Here is a 20,597-nt window from a genome sequence, read left to right as displayed (position 1 = left end):
ACTGGGTCAGAGTCAGTGCAGTGAAGAGGAGGGAAACGGAGTGTGGCAGGTGGATCTGGGGCAAGTGTGGGGGGGGGCAGGGATGTAGGGAAGGGTGACGGGAGGTAGTGGAGGGGCTGGAGGAGAGGGAAGTGTTCCGTGAAGAGGGTGGGGGGATGACACACAGAACATTCCAGCACAGTACAGGCCCTCCAGTTCATGATGCTGTGTGGACCTTTTAACCAGTCTGAAGATCAATCTAACTGGCTCAAAGCCCTCCATTTGCCTATCTAAGAGTTTCTTAATGTACGTGTCTCCACCCACAGCAGGGTGTTGGTACAGACCCACCACTCTGTGTAAACTACCTACCTCCGACACACCCCCCCATTCTTTCCTCCAATCACCTTAAAATTATGCCCCCTCATGTTAGCCATTACACCTGGGGAAAAATCTCTAGTTGTCTACTCGATCTAATCCTCTTATATCTTATACACCTGTATCAAGTCACCTCTCACCCTCCTTCTCTCCCAGAACTGGCTCGCCCACAGAAAGCAAAGAGTGGTTGTAGACGGGTCATATTCTGGAGGTTGGTGACCAGTGGGGTGCCTCAGGGATCTGTTCTGGGACCCTTACTCTTTGTGATTTTTATAAATGACATGGATGAGGAAGTGGAGGGATGGGTTAGTAAGTTTGCTGATGACACAAAAGTTGGGGGTGTTGTGGACAGGGTGGAGGGCTGTCAGAGGTTACAGCGGGACATTGATAGGATGCAAAACTGGGCTGAGAAGTGGCAGATGGTTCATCTTGGTAGGTCAAATATGATGGCGGAATATAGTATTAATGGTAAGACTCTTGGCAGTGTGGAGGATCAGAGGGATCTTGGGGTCCGAGTCCATAGGACACTCAAAGCAGCTGCACAGGTTGACTCTGTGGTTAAGAAGGCGTACGGTGTATTGGACACTGTGTAGGCAGAAGGGATTTAGTGTGATTTGTGATTGTGGTCGGCACAGATGTCCTGGGCCGATAGGCCTGAACCTGCTCTGTACTGTTCTGTGTTCAATGAGAGGTGCAGGTGTCCTTCCCGAGGAGCAACTCACCTGGGGAGTGGGGATAGACGCTGGGGCTCAGGGGGAGATGGCTTGAGTCCTGGGGGAGAGAGGGAGTTGCTGGAGTTGCAGGGGTCTCAGCTGAGGGAGTTACTTCCTCCTCGGACTGGGAGGAGCAAGGAGGGGAGGGGGAAGGGACGGGTGGGGGTTGCAGGGGGTGAGTGGAGGGGGAAGGGAGGGGAGAGGGGGTTGCAGGGGGGAAGGGAGTGGAGGGAGGGGGAGGGGAGGGAGTTGCAGGGGAGGAGGGAGTTGCAGAGGGAAAGGGGTTTGCAGGGGGAGGGTAGGGGGTGGGGAGAGGGGGTTGTAGGGGAGGGGGAGGGGAGACGGGGTTGCAGGGGAAGGGGAGAGGAAAGGGGGTTGTAGGAGGGAAGGGAGGGCATTGCAGGGTGGAGGGAAGGGGGGTTTCGGGGAAAAGGTGGTTGTGGGGGAGGGAGTGGGGGTTGCAGGGGGAGGGGGAGATGGAGAGAAGAAATGCACAAAACAGAACATCAATCTCTAGATCACACTGATTATACCCCTCCACCACCGACTCGTCACAGATCCGCCTCCAACTCCGAGCACCCTCCGCCGAAGTGGGAGGGGTAGGGTAACATTGGACACCAGCACACTCACCGGACCAGACTCTGAATATCCTTGATCTTGTCCGGAGAGTTCAGATTCCTCCCGCGAGCTCTTCCCTCGCCTGCACGACACCAGGGAGGAGGAAAGTTAGGCTGGCTAGACTCAAGATGCTGCACCTGGAATCCCCTTCAGGGGAGAGACGGGGTGGGCTGATGGTGTGGAGGGTTGTGGGGGGGTACACAGTGAGAAGGGGAGTTGGGAGGGGGAACAAGTGGAGAGGGGAATTAGTACCGGTTTAGGGAAGGGTCACATTTGGGGTCTGGGTCCTGGGAATTAGACGTGGGGTGGTAACAGGGGTTGTGAAGGGATGAGGCAAATCGATGGTGTGTGACCGGTGAAGGGAGGGGAGGGGGCAGGGTGCGTAGGATTGCCGGTGTCAGTCTTCTGGAACAACAGGGATGTATCCTAATATGGAGTGGTATGAACAGTTTCCCCCTCCTCTATCCCTTCCTATAAACCCCTTCTCCCCCTCCCTACCTCTACCTCCCTATAAACCTCTCCACCTCCTCTCTCCTGCCTCTACTTCCTTATAAACTCCTCCTCCTTTTCCCTCCCTGCACCTCCCTATAAACCCCTCCTCCTTTTCCCTTCCCTACCTCTATCTCCCTATAAACTCCTCCTCCTTTTCCCTTCCCTAACTCTATCTCCCTATAAACTCCTCCTCCTTTTCCCTCCCTATAAACTCCTCCTCCTTTTCCCTTCCCTACCTCTATCTCCCTATAAACTCCTCCTCCTTTTCCCTCCCTATAAACCCCTCCTCCTTTTCCCTTCCCTACCTCTCTCTCCCTGTAAACCTCTCCTTCTCTTCTCTCCGTCCCTGCCTGTCCCAACCATGTAACCTACTCGAGAAACTGCTAGAATTTCCCTACTGCCTAGCCCTTTATTTTTCTAAGCTCCATGTAATAAGAGACCCTATTGTACCCACCCCTACCATCTTCGCTGTCAGTGCACCCACCACTCTCTGTGTGAAAAACTTTAGCCAGAGGATGGTGAACAGGTGGCTGAGGAGGTCAAGTCATTGCACATATTTAAAGCGGAGGATGACATGTTCTCCATTAGTCAGGGTGTCAAAGGTTACAGGGAGAAGGCAGGAGGACAGGGCTGAGAGGGTTAATACATAAGCCATGGTGGGATGTCAGGAGGAATGCTCAATCAGCATTTTCCAGTCATCGTCAAGTCATGCGTCCCCATGCTCAGACACAAACTCCCACTGTTACCCTCTGCTTCATACAGCAGGGTGACCAGAACCGAGCACAACATCTGCTCCCAAACACCCTGCCTACCTGTGACTCCACTTTCAGGGAACCTTTTCCCTGTATCCCTTTGTTCTACAACACTTCCCAGGGTCCATGTCTACTTGTGACCCCATTTTCAGGGAACCATGTTCCTACACCCCTGGGTTCCTCTGATCTACAACACTCCCTAGGGTCTCTGCAGTTCACTGTGAAAGTCCAACCCTGGTTTGTCTTCCAGAAATGCAACCCTTCACACTGATCTGAATTAAACTGCATTTGCCATTCCTTGGCCCACTGCCATAGCTAATCAAAATTCCTCTGTAAATGCTGATAACTTTTTCCACGGACAATATCTCTGTCAATTTCTGTGTCTAACCATAAACCTTTGCCCTTTTGTTCTAACAAGCTGCATCTCTGCTTGGTACGGAAACTGCCCTACAACGTCAAAACTGCCCAACACGTCACCTACCCACCATCAGGAACATATACACAGAAAGGTGCTGGAAAAGGGCCAGGAACATCAGGAAGGATCCCACACACCCTGCTCATGGACTGTTTGTCCCACTCCCATCAGGGAGGAGGCTACGTAGCATCCACACCAAGACCATTAGATTCAAAAAGTTTGTTTCCCCCAAGCAGTGAGGGTGACCAATTCCTCCGGCCAGTAACCCACCCCTCTATACCCACAATCACCATTACTTTATAATTTCCTGTCGGTCACACTATGCACAGACACTCCTTGCCTATCCCCACTTTGTACACATACAATCAATCGCCTAATGATCAGACACTCAGATCAGAATCAGGATTATTGTCACCGGCATGTGACGTGAAATTTGTTAACTTAGCAGCAGCAGTTCAATGCAATACATAATCTAGCAGAGAAAAAATAGTAATAGTTATAAATAAAATAAAAATAATAAAAATGAATAAACAAGTAAATCAATTATGTATATTGAATAGACTTAAAAACATGCAAAAACAGAAATACTGTATATTAAAAAAAAGTGAGGTAGTGTCCAAAGATTCAATGTCCATTTAGGAATCAGATGGCAGAGGGGAAGAAGCTGTTCCTGAATTGCTGAGTGTGTGCCTTCAGGCTTCTGTACCTCCTGCCTGATGGTAACAGGGAGAAAAGGGCATGCCCTGGGTGCTGGAGATCCTTAATAATGGACGCTGTCTTTCTGAGACACCACTCCCTAAAGACGTCCTGGGTACTTTGTAGGAGCTGACTAGATTTACAACCTTCTGCAGCTTCTTTCAGTCCTGTGTAAGTGGCCCCTCCATACCAGACAGTGATGCAGCCTGTCAGAATGCTCTCCACGGTACAACTATAGAAGTTTTTGAGTGTATTTGTTGACATGCCAAATCTTTTCAAACTTGTAATAAAGTATAGCCGCTGTCTTGCCTTCTTTATAACTACTTTGATATGTTGGGACCAGGTTAGATCCTCAGAGATCTTGACACCCAGGAACTTGAAGCTGCTCACTCTCTCCACTTCTAATCCCTCTGTGAGGATTGGTATGAGTTCCTTCGTCTTACCCTTCCTGAAGTCTATAATCAGCTCTTTCGTCTTACTGACATTGAGTGCCAGGTTGTTGCTGTGACACCACTCCACTAGTTGGCATATCTCACTCCTGTACACCCTCTCATCACCACCTGAGATTCTACCAGCAATGGTTGTATTGTCAGCAAATTTATAGATGGTGTTTGAGCTATGCCTAGCCACACAGTCATGTATACACAGAGAGTAGAGCAGTGGGCTAAGCACACACCCCTGAGGTGCACCAGTGTTGATCGTCAGCGAGGAGGAGATGTTATCACCAATCCGCACAGACTGTGGTCTTCCAGTTAGGAAGTCGAGGATCCAATTGCAGAGGGAGGTACAGAGGCCCAGGTTTTGCAACTTCTGAATCAGGATTGTGGGAATGATGGTATTAAATGCTGAGCTATAGTTGATGAACAGCATCCTGACGTAGGTGTTTGTGTTGTCCAGGTGGTCTAAAGGCGTGTGAAGAGCCATTGAGATTGCGTCTGCAGTTGACCTATTGTGGCGACAGGCAAACTGCAGTGGGTCCAGGTCCTTGCTGAGGCAGGAGTTCAGTCTAGTCATGACCAACCTCTCAAAGCATTTCATCACTGTCGATCTGAGTGCTACCAGCGATAGTCATTAAGGCAGCCCACATTATTTTTCTTAGGCACTGGTATAATTGTTACCTTTTTGAAGCAAGTGGGAACTTCCGCCCGTAGCAGTGAGAGGTTGAAAATGACCTTGAGTACTCCGGATAGTTGGTTGGCACAGGGTTTCAGAGCCTGACCAAGTACTCCATCGGGACCTTCCGCCTTGCAAGGGTTCACTCTCTTTAAAGACAGCCTGCTGCACCTGATGATGGAGATCACAGGGTCACAGGTCATCAGGGATCTTCACAGCTGTAGTTGTGTTCTCCCTTTCAAAGTCCTTGTCCGGGGCGTCTAGGTGTGACTTGAGTAGGAGCAGTGCTCTCAAAGGATACGATTAAATATTCCTGTTTCAGCCTGATACAGCTAAAAAGCACAACTGCTTCCAAGGTCAGTAAGGTCAACGAAGATGTGTTAATGTGTTTCAACAAACAATCACTGCTTAAAACAGATGGAAACAACACCAATTGTAGTCAGATGCACCCACATAGCTCACCTCGGAGGAAGTGCGGGTGTAGATCGGGGTTACAAGTGCGTTTAGGGGAACGGGGTTTTAAACTCCCAATACCCACTATCTCGCTGGCGAATAAAATCGCTGATCTCAGAGCCAGGGTGCTGAAATCAGAGGGGCATTAGGACCACGTGTGTCCTTCGTTTCACGGAACCCTGGTTAACCCCTTCTGTACCGGATGCAGCACTTCAGATTGACGTGTTTATTATACACCATCAGGATAGATCTATAGAGTTTCTCAAAAGCAGAGTGTGCCTCATGATCAACTCTTCTTGGTGCTCGAATATATCAGTGCTGTCCCAATTCTGCTCACCAGACCTGGAATATCTAGCAGTAAAGTGCTGTCCTTTTTACCTACCACGGGAGTTCTCTGGGGTCATTTTGGTAGCAGTTTACATTCCACCTCAGGCCAATGTCAAGCAGACTTTAGATGGTCTGACTAATGGGATCAACATACACAAAACAGCACACCCTAATGCCTTCACCATCATTTTGGGAGATTTTAATCAGGCCAGTCTGAAAAAAAATCACTAAGCAACCTCCATCAACAGATCACTTGCAATACCAGAGGAAACAACACACTGGACCGTTGTCACACCACCATCAAGAATGCCCACCGTGCTATTCCTCACCCTCACTTCGGGCAGTCTGATCTCCTGGCTGTACTTCTACTCCCGGAGTACAGGCAGAGACTGAAGACTGCAGCACCAGCAGTGAGGACCAAGAAGGTTTGGACAAGGGAAGCACAGGAACACCTACAGGACTGCTTTGAATCGGTGGACTGGACTGTATTCAGGGATTCATCTTCGAACCTGGATGAGTATGCTGCAGGTGTTACCGACTTCATTAAAACCTGTGTGGGTGAGTGTGTGCCGACAAAGACTTACTGTACATTCACAAATCAAGAGCCGTGGATGAACCAGGAAGTACGTTGACTGCTGAAGGCCAGATCTGTGGCATTCAAGTGTGGCAACCCAGGCCTGTACCAGAAAGCCAGGTATGATTTGCAGACGGCTATTTCAAGGGCCGTTGAATGAGGTTGGAGGCGACATCAGATGCACGGCAACTCTGGCAGACCCCTTACTTTGAACAATCAATCTCTGTATATAAGCCAACATTCATTTATATTTATAATTTATATTATGGGTCCTGACGAAGGGTCTCGGCCCGAAACGTCGACAGCGCTTCTCCCTATTGATGCTGCCTGGCCTGCTGTGTTCCACCAGCATTTTGTGTGTGTTGTTGTTTGAATTTCCAGCATCTGCAGATTTCCTCATGTATGCATTTATGTGTTCTTCTAAATATTGTGTTATGGTTTGTATTTTCTCACCCTTCAACCAGCATCGCTCTAGGGAAAACAATACCAGCCTGCCCGGTCCCTCCAGTTCTGTAACATCACCATGAAACTCTCCTGCCCCACCCCCCTTTCTGTCTTAATGCCACTCTTCCTACAGTGGGGCGATCAGAACTGAACACAATACTCCAAGTGCGGCCTCACCAACATCTTGTACAACTGCAACATAACATCCCAACTGACTGATGAAGGCCAGCGTGCCAATCGCCTTCTTCACCACCCTGTCTGGCTGTGACTCAGGGAACCACAGCACTGTATCCCTGGGTCTCTCTGTTCCACCAAACTCCCCAGGGTCCCTGCCATTGACAGTGTGTGTCTTACCCACATGCACAGAGGTTCCTCTGTCCCGCAACACTCCCCACTATTCATGGAGTCTGTCCTACCTTCATACACTGCAGCCCCTCTGTCCCTTTTAAATGTTGTCAATACTCCTGCCTCAACCACTTCCTCTGGCAGCTTGTTCCACAGACAACCACCTTCTGGGTGAAGAAGTTGCCTCTCGGGTCCCTTCTCTCACCTTAAACCTGGGCCCTCTTGTTCTTGATCCCGTGAGGGATAGAGACATTTCCCCAAGACTGGGGTTCTTGATTTTCCTGTTCCACAATACCTTCCCATAACCACTATCCACAACACCACAGACCCTCGTGTCATCTGAAAACTTAATAACTCACCTTGCTACTTCTTCATCCAAGTTATCAAGGGACGTCAATGTTAGATCTAGTGGCCGCGAGCTCCCAGAGCTGGTTAGTTGTACGTTCACCACCCTCCTCCCCACCAGCCACTACCCCTCCTGTAAGGCCAGTAACCCATGAGAACAAACCTTTTGACGTTGGGACTGGTGGGCAATGGGCTTCGCGAAGCCTCCAGTTGGATCTGGTACCGCAGTTCACCAACTGTCCGCAGGGCCTGTAAGAACATGGGTGGGGAGAGAGACCCCACCCCTTCCTGATTAATCTGACAGCACACATTACTGATGGGACCCCACCCCTTCCTGATTAATCTGACAGCCCACATTACTGATGGGACCCCACCCTTCCCATTCACTCCCATCATCCGAACTCTCACAGGGACCCCACACTTCCCATTCACTCCCATCATCCGGACTCTCACTGGGACCCCACCCCTTCCCATTCACTCCCATCATCCGGACTCTCACAGGGACCCCACCCTTCCCATTCACTCCCATCATCCGGACTCTCACTAGCACCCCACCCTTCCCATTCACTCCCATCATCCGGACTCTCACAGGGACCCCACCCCTTCCCATTCACTCCCATCATCCGGACTCTCACTGGGACCCCACCCCTTCCCATTCACTCCCATCATCCGGACTCTCACTAGCACCCCACCCTTCCCATTCACTCCCATCATCCGGACTCTCACAGGGACCCAACCCCTTCCCATTCACTCCCATCATCCGGACTCTCACTGGGACCCCACCCTTCCCATTCACTCCCATCATCCGGACTCTCACTGGGACCCCACCCTTCCCATTCACTCCCATCATCCGGACTCTCACAGGGACCCCACCCCTTCCCATTCACTCCCATCATCCGGACTCTCACAGGGACCCCACCCTTCCCATTCACTCCCATCATCCGGACTCTCACTAGCACCCCACCCTTCCCATTCACTCCCATCATCCGGACTCTCACTGGAACCCCACCCCTTCCCATTCACTCCCATCATCCGGACTCTCACTGGAACCCCACCCCTTCCCATTCACTCCCATCATCCGGACTCTCACTGGGACCCCACCCCTTCCCATTCACTCCCATCATCCGGACTCTCACTGGGACCCCACCCCTTCCCATTCACTCCCATCATCCGGACTCTCACTGGAACCCCACCCCTTCCCATTCACTCCCATCATCCGGACTCTCACTGGAACCCCACCCTTCCCATTCACTCCCATCATCCGGACTCTCACAGGGACCCCACCCTTCCCATTCACTCCCATCATCCGGACTCTCACAGGGACCCCACCCTTCCCATTCACTCCCATCATCCGGACTCTCACTGGAACCCCACCCCTTCCCATTCACTCCCATCATCCGGACTCTCACTGGAACCCCACCCCTTCCCATTCACTCCCATCATCCGGACTCTCACTGGGACCCCACCCTTCCCATTCACTCCCATCATCCGGACTCTCACTGGGACCCCACCCCTTCCCATTCACTCCCATCATCCGGACTCTCACAGGGACCCCACCCTTCCCATTCACTCCCATCATCCGGACTCTCACAGGGACCCCACCCCTTCCCATTCACTCCCATCATCCGGACTCTCACAGGGACCCCACCCCTTCCCATTCACTCCCATCATCCGGACTCTCACAGGGACCCCACCCTTCCCATTCACTCCCATCATCCGGACTCTCACAGGGACCCCACCCTTCCCATTCACTCCCATCATCCGGACTCTCACTAGCACCCCACCCTTCCCATTCACTCCCATCATCCGGACTCTCACTGGGACCCCACCCCTTCCTGATTAATCTGACAGCCCACATTACTGATGGGACCCCACCCTTCCCATTCACTCCCATCATCCGGACTCTCACTGGGACCCCACCCTTCCCATTCACTCCCATCATCCGGACTCTCACAGGGACCCCACCCCTTCCCATTCACTCCCATCATCCGGACTCTCACAGGGACCCCACCCTTCCCATTCACTCCCATCATCCGGACTCTCACTAGCACCCCACCCTTCCCATTCACTCCCATCATCCGGACTCTCACTGGGACCCCACCCCTTCCTGATTAATCTGACAGCCCACATTACTGATGGGACCCCACCCTTCCCATTCACTCCCATCATCCGGACTCTCACAGGGACCCCACCCTTCCCATTCACTCCCATCATCCGGACTCTCACAGGGACCCCACCCCTTCCCATTCACTCCCATCATCCGGACTCTCACAGGGACCCCACCCTTCCCATTCACTCCCAACATCCGGACTCTCACTGGGACCCCACCCTTCCCATTCACTCCCATGGTCCATACCCCCAAATGGACCCCCCTTTCTCCTTCACACAAACCATGCACACTCCCAATGGGACCACCCCCTTACTCCCCCATTCTCACTCCCAGTGGGACCCCCCCTTACTCCCCCATTCTCACTCCCAATGGGACCCCCCCTTACTCCCCCATTCTCACTCCCAGTGGGACCCCCCCCCCTTACTCCCCCATTCTCACTCCCAGTGGGACCCCCCCTTACTCCCCCATTCTCACTCCCAGTGGGACCCCCCCCCTTACTCCCCCATTCTCACTCCCAGTTGGACCCCCCCCTTACTCCTCCATTCTCACTCCCAATGGGACCCCCCTTACTCCCCCATTCTCACTCCCAGTGGGATCCCCCCCTTACTCCCCCATTCTCACTCCCAGTGGGACCCCCCCCCTTACTCCCCCATTCTCACTCCCAGTTGGACCCCCCCCTTACTCCTCCATTCTCACTCCCAATGGGACCCCCCTTACTCCCCCATTCTCACTCCCAGTGGGGACCCCCCCTTACTCCCCCATTCTCACTCCCAGTTGGACCCCCCCCTTACTCCTCCATTCTCACTCCCAATGGGACCCCCCTTACTCCTCCATTCTCACTCCCAGTAGGACCACCCCTTACTCCCCCATTCTCACTCCCAGTGGGACCCCCCCCCTTACTCCCCCATTCTCACTCCCAGTTGGACCACCCCCTTACTCCCCTATTCTCACTCCCAGTGGTACCACCCCCTTACTCCCCCATTCTCACTCCGAATGGGGTCCCATCCCACAACTCTGGCCCTCATTTCTTTCCCAGGTCTGCAATCATTGGTGGAGAAAGAGGGGATTGGGTGTGTGGGGGTGGGCAAGTAGTGGAGAGATTGAGGTGGGGGGGGGGAGAGGCCAAGGGGTGGAGAGAGGGAGACGATGAAGGGTGAGTTGCAGGGATAGGGTGTGGTGGAGAGGCGGGGAGGAGTGGTGGAGATGGGCAGGGATGAGGCTGGGGGGGTACTGAGAGTGGTGGGAAAGGTGTGGAGGGGAGGGGAGGACAAGGGGCGGAGGGGGGAGGATGAGGGCCAGGTTGGTGTAGGGGGGCAGTTGGGGCCAGATGAGGATGGGAGTGGAGGGGTGGGTCAGGAGTGGTTGGAGAAAGATAGAGATGAACAGAGGAAAAGGAGAGGAAGTGGGAGAGGGAGGGAAGGGGAGAGAGGAACGGGGAGAGGGACTGAGGCATGTAATGCTGGTACGTATGAAGAGAGGGAGGGGGAGAGGGGGAAGAGTCAGGACCTAGGGACACCTCTCCGCTGGGGAGGGCTGTGAACCCGCTCTGCCCCGCTGCCATTCCCAGGGAGCCTCACCGCTTTGTGCTTCTGCTGCAGTCTCTGGTGCTCCTTCTCGATGGCCCTCTTCTCCTCCTCAAGCTGCAGGACTGACGGTGGGGTAAGGAGACGTTGAGAGCTCAGCCGATCGAGATCCCTGTGTCCTTGCACCCCTCCCCTCCTACTACGTCTCTGTACCCAGGTTATTCTCACAACCCTCTCAGTTTCCCCTTACATATTTCACCTTTCCCACCCACCCTCAGTGGAAAAAGCCTGCTTGCATTCAACCAATCTATACCTCTCATGATTTTGAACACCTCCATCAAAATCTCTCCTCAATCTTCTACATTCTAGGGAATAAAGTTCAGTCTTCCCTTGTAACTCCAGTCCTCCAGACCCAGCAATATCCTTGTAAATTCCCTCTGTACTCCTTCTCAAACCTGGGGGCCAAAACTACACACAATACTCCAAAAGATGGCGCCAGAGGGTTTTTTCAGACCCAGGCAACCTTTTCCAGTTCGTCCATGAAACTGTTTATTTCTCCTCTTCTCATGTCTCTTTTCCCTTTTCAGAGTGGCCGGGGTCCAGTCAGAGTCCCTGATCTGCAGCTACAGCTCGAACTGCGGTTCTTCGTGGACTGAAATTCGTGATTCCTCGCCAGTTTTACCAACTGAGATTGAAAGATCGAGGCAGCAGGTGGTGTGCACAGCCATCGGAAGCCCCTGCACTCGAGCACTCTCTCTCTCTCGATGGTCATCAACCTGGGGGACTGGGACAGGCGATGTGGCTGAACAAGGTCTGCCCCCTCGCTGTGACAGCAGCAACACCTCTCTCCGAGAGAGAGAGGCCTGTGGCGTTGCTTTTTCTTGCATGGCGGGTGGGGTGGGGGGAAGTTAATGCCCTTGGAGCAAATGGTGGTGGTGGGGGGGGGTGGGGAAGAGATGATATTTTTTGATGCTGCCTGTGCTGAGAGGTGGGAGAGGGTGCGTGAAGTTCTAACACTTTCTGCCGTTCGTTCTTTGGTGTTGTTTCTTTTTTATGGATGTCTATGAAGAACAAGACTGGTTGTAGACTGTGTACATTCTCTGATGTTAAATTGAACCATTGAACCACGCCTCATCAACTTCAACATAACGTCCCATCTCCTGTAGTCAATACCTTTATCTACGAAGACAAATGTGCCAGAAGCTTTCTTTATGACCCTGCCTACCTGTGACGCCACTTTTAATGAATTATGGATCTGTATTCCCAGATCCCTTTGTTCTACAGTACTCCTTCAGTGCCCGACCGTTCACTGTGTTCAATCTATCCTGGTTGGTCCTACTGAAGTGCAAAACCTCGCGCCTGTCTGCATTGAATTCCATCTGCCATTTTTCTGCGCATTTTTCCAGCTGATCCAGATCCCTCTGCAAGCCATGATATCCTTCCTCACTGTCCACTACACCCACAATCTTGGTGTCATCCACAAATTTGCTGCTCCATTTAACCACATTATCCCTATTGCTGATAGAGATGACAAACAACGACGGACCCAGCACTGATCCCTGTGGCGCGTCACTGGTCACTGGCCTCCAGTCAGCGGGCAACCCTCTGCTACCACTCTCTGGCTTTTCCCACAAAGCCAATGTCTAATCCAATTCACTACCTCATCCTGAATGCCGAGAGACTGAACCGTCTTGACCAGCCTGCTATGCGGGACTTTGATCTATGAAGGCCAAAGCTTTCTCTACAACCCTAGCAACCTGTGACGCCACTTTCAATGAATTATCGACCTGTATTCCCAGATCCCTTTGCTCTACCTCACTCCTCAGTGCCCTACCACTCACTGTGTAAGTCCTACCCTCACTGGTCCTACTGAAGTGCAAAACCTCGCGCCTGTCTGCATTGAATTCCATCTGCCATTTTTCTGCGCATTTTTCCAGCTGATCCAGTTTCCTCTGCAAGCCATGATATCCTTCCTCACTGTCCACTACACCCACAATCTTGGTGTCATCCACAAATTTGCTGCTCCATTTAACCACATTATCCCTATGTTGATAGAGATGACACCAATCCCTGCGGCGTATGTTCTAATTGGTTCTGTATTTCATTTAAATACATAAATGGTGGCTTGTTTCTGTGATATCCCCACCCTCTCAATATCTGTACTCCTTTCTCTCAACCCTTCCAGAAATAAACTTACTCATGTCTGAACAGGACCTTGCTTTCACTTCCATCTGCCGGTACTGTGTGAGGGCTGATTCCATCTGCCATTTCAAGGACATCCGATCTTGTTCAAATGAGTCTTCGAGTTCCAGGAATCTCTGTTGAGGTTGGACACAGCATGAGACTCCTACACTGTCCCATCACACACTCCCGGGGTCAGACACCGAGTGAATCTCGCTCCACACCGTCCCATCACACACTCCCGGGGTCAGACACCGAGTGAATCTCCCTCCACACCGTCCCATCGCACACTCCCGGGGTCAGACACAGAGTGAATCTCCCTCCACACCGTCCCATCACACACTCCCGGGGTCAGACACAGAGTGAATCTCCCTCCACACTGTCCCATCACACACTCCTGGGGTCAGACAGAGTGAATCTCCCTCCACACCGTCCCATCACACACTCCCGGGGTCAGACACAGAGTGAATCTCCCTCCACACTGTCCCATCACACACTCCTGGGGTCAGACAGAGTGAATCTCCCTCCACACCGTCCCATCACACACTCCCGGGGTCAGACAAAGAGTGAATCTCCCTCCACACCGTCCCATCACACACTCCCAGGGTCAGCCAAAGAGTGAATCTCCCTCCACACTGTCCCATCACACTCCCGAGGTCAGACACAGAGTGAATCTCCCTCCACACCGTCCCATCACACACTCCCGGGGTCAGACACCGAGTGAATCTCCCTCCACACCGTCCCATCGCACACTCCCGGGGTCAGACACAGAGTGAATCTCCCTCCACACCGTCCCATCACACACTCCCGGGGTCAGACACAGAGTGAATCTCCCTCCACACTGTCCCATCACACACTCCTGGGGTCAGACAGAGTGAATCTCCCTCCACACCGTCCCATCACACACTCCCGGGGTCAGACACAGAGTGAATCTCCCTCCACACTGTCCCATCACACACTCCTGGGGTCAGACAGAGTGAATCTCCCTCCACAACGTCCCATCACACACTCCCGGGGTCAGACAAAGAGTGAATCTCCCTCCACACCGTCCCATCACACACTCCCAGGGTCAGCCAAAGAGTGAATCTCCCTCCACACTGTCCCATCACACTCCCGAGGTCAGACACAGAGTGAATCTCCCTCCACACTGTCCCATCACACACTCCAGGGGTCAGATACAGAGTACACCGTCCCATCACACACTCCCAGGGTCAGCCAAAGAGTGAATCTCCCTCCACACCGTCCCATCACACACTCCTGGGGTCAGACAGTGTGAAACTCCCTCCACACCGTCCCATCACACACTCCTGGGGTCAGACAGTGTGAAACTCCCTCCACACCGTCCCATCACACACTCCCGAGGTCAAAAACAGAGTGAATCCCCCTCCACACCGTCCCATCACACACTCCCGGGGTCAGACACAGAGTGAATCTCCCTCCACACTGTCCCATCACACACTCCCGGGGTCAGACAGAGTGAAACTCCCTCCACACCATCCCATCACACACTCCCAGGGTCAGCCAAAGAGTGAATCTCCCTCCACACCGTCCCATCACACACTCCCGGGGTCAGACAGAGTGAAACTCCCTCCACACCATCCCATCACACACTCCAGGGGTCAGACACAGAGTGAATCTCCCTCCACACTGTCCCATCACACTCCCGAGGTCAGACACAGAGTGAATCTCCCTCCACACTGTCCCATCACACACTCCAGGGGTCAGATACAGAGTGAATCTCCCTCCACACCGTCCCATCACACACTTCCGGGGTCAGACACAGAGTGAATCTCCCTCCACACTGTCCCATCACACTCCCGAGGTCAGACACAGAGTGAATCTCCGTCCACACTGTCCCATCACACACTCCAGGAGTCAGACACAGAATGAAACTCCCTCCACACCGTCCCATCACACACTCCGGGGGTCAGACACAGAGTGAATCTCCCTCCACACTGTCCCATCACACACTCCCGGGGTCAGATACACAGTGAATCTCCCTCCACACTGTCCCATCACACACTCCCGGGGTCAGACACAGAATGAAACTCCCTCCACACCGTCCCATCACACACTCCGGGGGTCAGACACAGAGTGAATCTCCCTCCACACTGTCCCATCACACACTCCCGGGGGTCAGACACAGAATGAAACTCCCTCCACACCGTCCCATCACACACTCCCGGGGTCAGACACAGAGTGAATCTCCCTCCACACCGTCCCATCACACACTCCCGGGGTCAGACACAGAATGAAACTCCCTCCACACCATCCCGTCACACACTGCTGGGGCCAAGCCGTAATTTATCCTTCTTCAGGGATACACCGAGAAGCAGGACAGAAAACATGTTCCAACAGTCATCCTAGGGTCAGAGACAGAGAGAAACCCCTCCACACCGTCCCATCACAGACTCCCGGGGTCAGATACAGAGTGAATCTCCCTCCACACCGTCCCATCACACACTCCCGCGGTCAGACACAGAGTGAATCTCCCTCCACACTGTCCCATCACACACTCCTGGGGTCAGACAGAGTGAATCTCCCTCCACACCGTCCCATCACACACTCCCGGGGTCAGACAAAGAGTGAGTCTCCCTCCACACTGTCCCATCACACACTCCAGGGGTCAGATACAGAGTGAAACTCCCTCCACATCGTCCCATCACACACTCCAGGGGTCAGACACAGAGTGAATCTCCCTCCACACCGTCCCATCACACACTCCCGGGGTCAGACACAGAGTGAAGCTCCCTCCACACCGTCTCATCACACACTCCCGGGGTCAGACACTGAGTGAAACTCCCTCCACACCGTCCCATCACACACTCCCGGGGTCAGACACAGAGTGAATCTCCCTCCACACACTCCCAGGGTCAGACACAGAGTGGAGCTGTTCTGATTGTGCTGGGAGAAATCGGGGAAAAACTGCTTTATGAAGGTCTTGAATTACTTGGAAATTGGTTTGGAACGTCTCTAGAACATCTAAGTGAGCTGCCGGTTTAGAGTGGAAGCTTCGTTTGGAGTTTTTCTGCCAGTTTGGACGGGGTTCGTTGACGGCTTCGAACTGCGTAGCACCCAGCTGTGGCCGCCGGGAAGCCGGGTCGCTCTAAAAACCGGAGACAAACGACGTTGTTTCTCCCCACTGACATCGGGACAACAACCTTCCATCTCTATCGTCGGGATTCTCGTTCGGTGTAGGAGCCAAAACATCGTTTGAGCCGTCTCGACCTCTCACGGCCTGGAAGTTCTGCAGGACTAACGGAGCCTTTCCCGGCGTTGGAATTTCTGGCACTGAGCCAGCAAGGTACTGTCGAGTACAAACTTTTCCCGCCAGTTACTCAACTCGCTCCAGGACTTTATAACCAGCACCACCACCTTATCATTCTCGATTCGGACACATAAGTAACATGCCGGACCAGTCTACAGGGAGTCGCAGGCCTTCGGGGAGTTATGCCAAGGCGGCTGCCTCTCCAGCCTCGGACAACGCCCTGTTTCGGTCGGTGAAAGTTGAACACGGGGTGCAATGTATTTTGCGAACTGGAACTACCCCGGAAAAGTGCGCGGAGGCTATGGAGGACTTGTTGGGGAGAGATGATGTTTTAGCCGCTGAGAAAGAGTTCGGGAAGGCGGTGTTTTACCTGAGGAATGATGAGTTGGTGCATCGGGCCCTCAGTAGGGGGATCACGGTGGAAAACATCTTTTTACAGATGGAGCTGGTGACAGCTACCACACAACGCATCGTCCTCGGCCACGTACAGCCTTTCATCCCCAACGAGGACCTGCTTCCCGCACTAGCCCGTTTGGGACAAGTACGGTCAGAAATAACTGCCATCAGGCACAAATTCAGGAGACGCACCCTCCGTACCGTAATCTCTTTCCGGCGACAGGTATTCATGAAGCTGGAAAAGGAGGACGAAGTTGAGGGCCGGTTTACTGTCCGGCACGAGGGGGTAGACTATCAGGTGTATTGGAGCTCTGAGCGCCCACGGTGCCATGCGTGCGGGGAGGTGGGGCACTTTCGGAGGGATTGTCCGAACACCCGAAAACCCAGGGAGTCCATTTCGGGAACCAGTGCCCCAGCTAACTCTGCCCCTGATCCCATTCCTGCTCCTACACCTGTGCCGGCCCCTGCTCCTGCCCCTGACCCTGTCTCTAACCCTGTCCCTGTTCCTACGTCTGTTCCAGTCTCTGCTCCTGCCCCTGTGGTTCAAGCAGGTGATCCTGGGGCTACGTGCGGGGAGGTTCAGGCGAGGGGCGGGGTGGAGTCTGTGCGGGGCAAGAAAGCGAGGAAGAAGTCGAAACACATGAAGAAGTCGGCTCCCGAGACCGCAGAGCTCACGCCCATTTGCCCTGAGGTGGAGAGGGAGGCTCGGGGAAGCGTACGGTTGGACGGAGAGTACGGAGAGTACGGAGAGTACCGCTCCATCGGTGAATTCCGCACCTGTGTGCTCCTCCGGCTTGAAGAGGAGATGGGATTGTTCCCCCAAGAGGGCAGAGAATGTAGATGAGGGGGAGTCCCAGAAAGGGGTGGGGATCCGGGTGGAAGTTGAGTCTAACCGTGAATCCCCAGATGTAGCCACCAGTCCTGTGGTGGGTGGTGTGGTTGTACATGAAGCTAGTGCTGGGCCTGTTTGCGCACCTAAAACAGACCTGGAGCCCTCCACCCAGGACTTAGCAGTAAGTGCCTCCCTGGAGGGAAATGTATTAAGCAGTACAAGTGATCCATTGACCTTAACAAGGCACTCCGCGGCAGAGTATAGGAGCCGAACTCGGGCCACAAAATGTGGTCCGAGTCCAAAGGCCTGCAGAGTGCCCACCAGGAAACTGTGGTCTACCCGGTCAAATGCCTTTTCCTGGTCAAGAGAGAGAAACGCTGCCCGGGACCCAGTCTCCTGCTGCAGGTGGATCAGGTCCCGTACTAGGTGGACGTTGTCCTGGATGGAGCGGCCCGGGACCGTGTAAGATTGGTCAGGATGGATCACCTGTCTCAGTACTGAACCAAGACGGTTGGCCATTGCCCGGGCGAAGATCTTGTAGTCCGCGCACAAGAGGGAGACCGGGCGCCAGTTCTTTAGCAGGCGAAGGTCTCCCTTCTTGGGCAGCAGGACCACAACAGCTCTCCGCCATGAGAGGGGCATTTCCCCGGTGGCTAGGCTCTCCCCTAGAACAAGGCTGTAATCGACCCCCAGGACATCCCAAAAAGCCTGATAGAACTCCACGCTCAGACCATCTATGCCAGGGGACTTACTCCTCCGTAGTTACCGAAGGGCAGTAGACAGCTCCTCCCGAGTCAGGGGAGCGTCCAGACGCGCTGCATCTTCTGGGCTGACCTTTGCTAAATCTTCCCAGACCTCACTGCACGCCCCCGCATTTGACGGATCTGGTGAGAATAAGGACCGATAGAAAGTGCGGACTTCTTTGATAATTTCGTCAGGATCTGTGACGGAGGAGCCATCAGCAGCCAGTAGCTCCACCAGCTGCTTTTGAACTCCCCGCCATTTCTCCAACCAGTAGAAGAAGGGTCAGCCGCGGTCCAAATCTTGCAGCATTTGGATCCGCGACCTCACATATGCACCTCGGGACTGCTGAAGCTGCAGATGCCTGAGTGCGTCCTTCTTCTCCTGGTATTCCTGCCACAGCTGTTGCTCTCCAACAGTCGGACCAAGATGGGACTCTAGGTCAAGCAACGCTCTCTCAAGCCGCTCAATCTCAGAGCCCCGCCTCTTTGTCGACCCCCTAGTGTACTCCCGACATAAAAACCAGTTGTGGGCTTTGCCCACATCCCACCACAGCCGTAGGGAGCAGAACTCTCTCCGTCTCTCTCTCCAGGTGGCCCAGAACGCTCGGAATGAATCCCGGAATCGGCTCTCCTCCAGCAGCCGGTTGTTAAAGTGCCAATACCCGGATCCCACCCGAGGGTGCAGAGGAGTAAATTCCATCCACACAAGGTGATGATCCGAGCACGACACCGGCCGTATGGAGGACGCCGACACGCGGGAGACTTAAGCCCAAGAGATATACAGGCGGTCTATCCGGGAACCCCCCTCTCTAGATCTTCTGGAGAAGGCGCTAGAGTCGGGGTGAAGATTCCGCCAGCTGTCCACCAAGTCAAAGGAGCCGACTAGCTCCTTTAACTTTTTCGCCGATGCTGGGTCGCGTTGGAGGCCCGAGCGGTCCTCCACCTCGAGGGTACAGTTGAAGTCTCCCCCGAGGATGACGCAGTCCCCAGGATCGATGGAACTCAGCAAGGTGGACAGCTGACAGAATAGGCGCGTCTGCATCACCCCGCGCCTCGGAGCATACACGTTGATAAAATGCAGCGGTACTCCATCCAGGTGCACAGCCAGGTGGAGCAGACGGCCGGCCATAACATCTTGGACTCCTACGATTTCTGGCCGAAAGGTTGGGGCCAACAGGATCGCCACCCCGTTGGAGCTAAGGTGACTCATGTAGACCCCGCCCTGCCACTCCAGGAGCCAAGCGGACTCGTCCCCCGGGGTGGTATGGGTTTCCTGCAGGAAACTCACCGCGTATCTCCCATCTCTGAGGACTGAGAGATTGTTATATCTGCGGAGAGAGCCCCTGCTACCGTTTACATTTAAAATAGCTATGCTAAGTTTCATATCGGGAGCACACTAGGCCTCAGCACCGGTACCCTTCCCACTGAGAGCGGAGGCACCCTCAGCCACACTATCCCGAAGAAAACCAAGAATATACTTTGCCTTCCGGGCCCGACTGCTACCATCACTACCCTGTGACCCACCATCTCCCGAAGGAGCGAGGCTGTTTCTCACCTTGATGTCCCTCACCAGGTCATCCAGGAAGGATTTCAGCTGCCGTCTGTCATTCCCTGACACAGCATTCTTCCTCCCCTTCCCTTTCCCCTGCCCCTTCCGTCAGAGGATGACTTATTAAGCAGTACAATAATTAAGTATTGTATTGTTATTGAGAGGAGACCAGGCTCTCTCACAGTCAGCATCAGGCTGCCGGTGAATCCCTTGGACCAGAGCTGCTGGGGTCCCCTTCATGCCTGTCTCCTGGGGAGGGTGATATACGCTGCATGCCGACCCCATTGACTAATGGCCTGCGGGGAGTCCCTTGGGATTTATTCCTTCAGGAGAGGAGTACGTCAGGGGTGCCCC

General features: G+C 53.6%; 1 protein-coding gene across 2 annotated transcripts in view; it reads right to left on the bottom strand.

Annotated features, from left to right (window-relative positions):
• Positions 1–20,597, bottom strand: part of LOC140715611 (C-Jun-amino-terminal kinase-interacting protein 3-like) — an 88,097-nt gene that overhangs the window by 41,104 nt on the left and 26,396 nt on the right. For both annotated transcript variants that reach the window (XM_073027979.1, XM_073027980.1), the window contains exons 3-7: positions 13,472–13,592; positions 11,329–11,399; positions 7,805–7,890; positions 1,698–1,767; positions 1,077–1,191 (exon numbers count right to left, since the gene is read on the bottom strand). In XM_073027979.1, the coding sequence (XP_072884080.1) occupies positions 1,077–1,191; positions 1,698–1,767; positions 7,805–7,890; positions 11,329–11,399; positions 13,472–13,592 (463 nt within the window). The remainder of the gene's footprint in view (positions 1–1,076; positions 1,192–1,697; positions 1,768–7,804; positions 7,891–11,328; positions 11,400–13,471; positions 13,593–20,597) is intronic.

This window comes from Hemitrygon akajei, chromosome 24, assembly GCF_048418815.1.
Source record: "Hemitrygon akajei chromosome 24, sHemAka1.3, whole genome shotgun sequence".
NCBI lineage: Eukaryota > Metazoa > Chordata > Chondrichthyes > Myliobatiformes > Dasyatidae > Hemitrygon > Hemitrygon akajei.
Note: the sequence above shows the minus strand (reverse complement) of the source record. Positions and strands in the feature narration are given on the sequence as shown.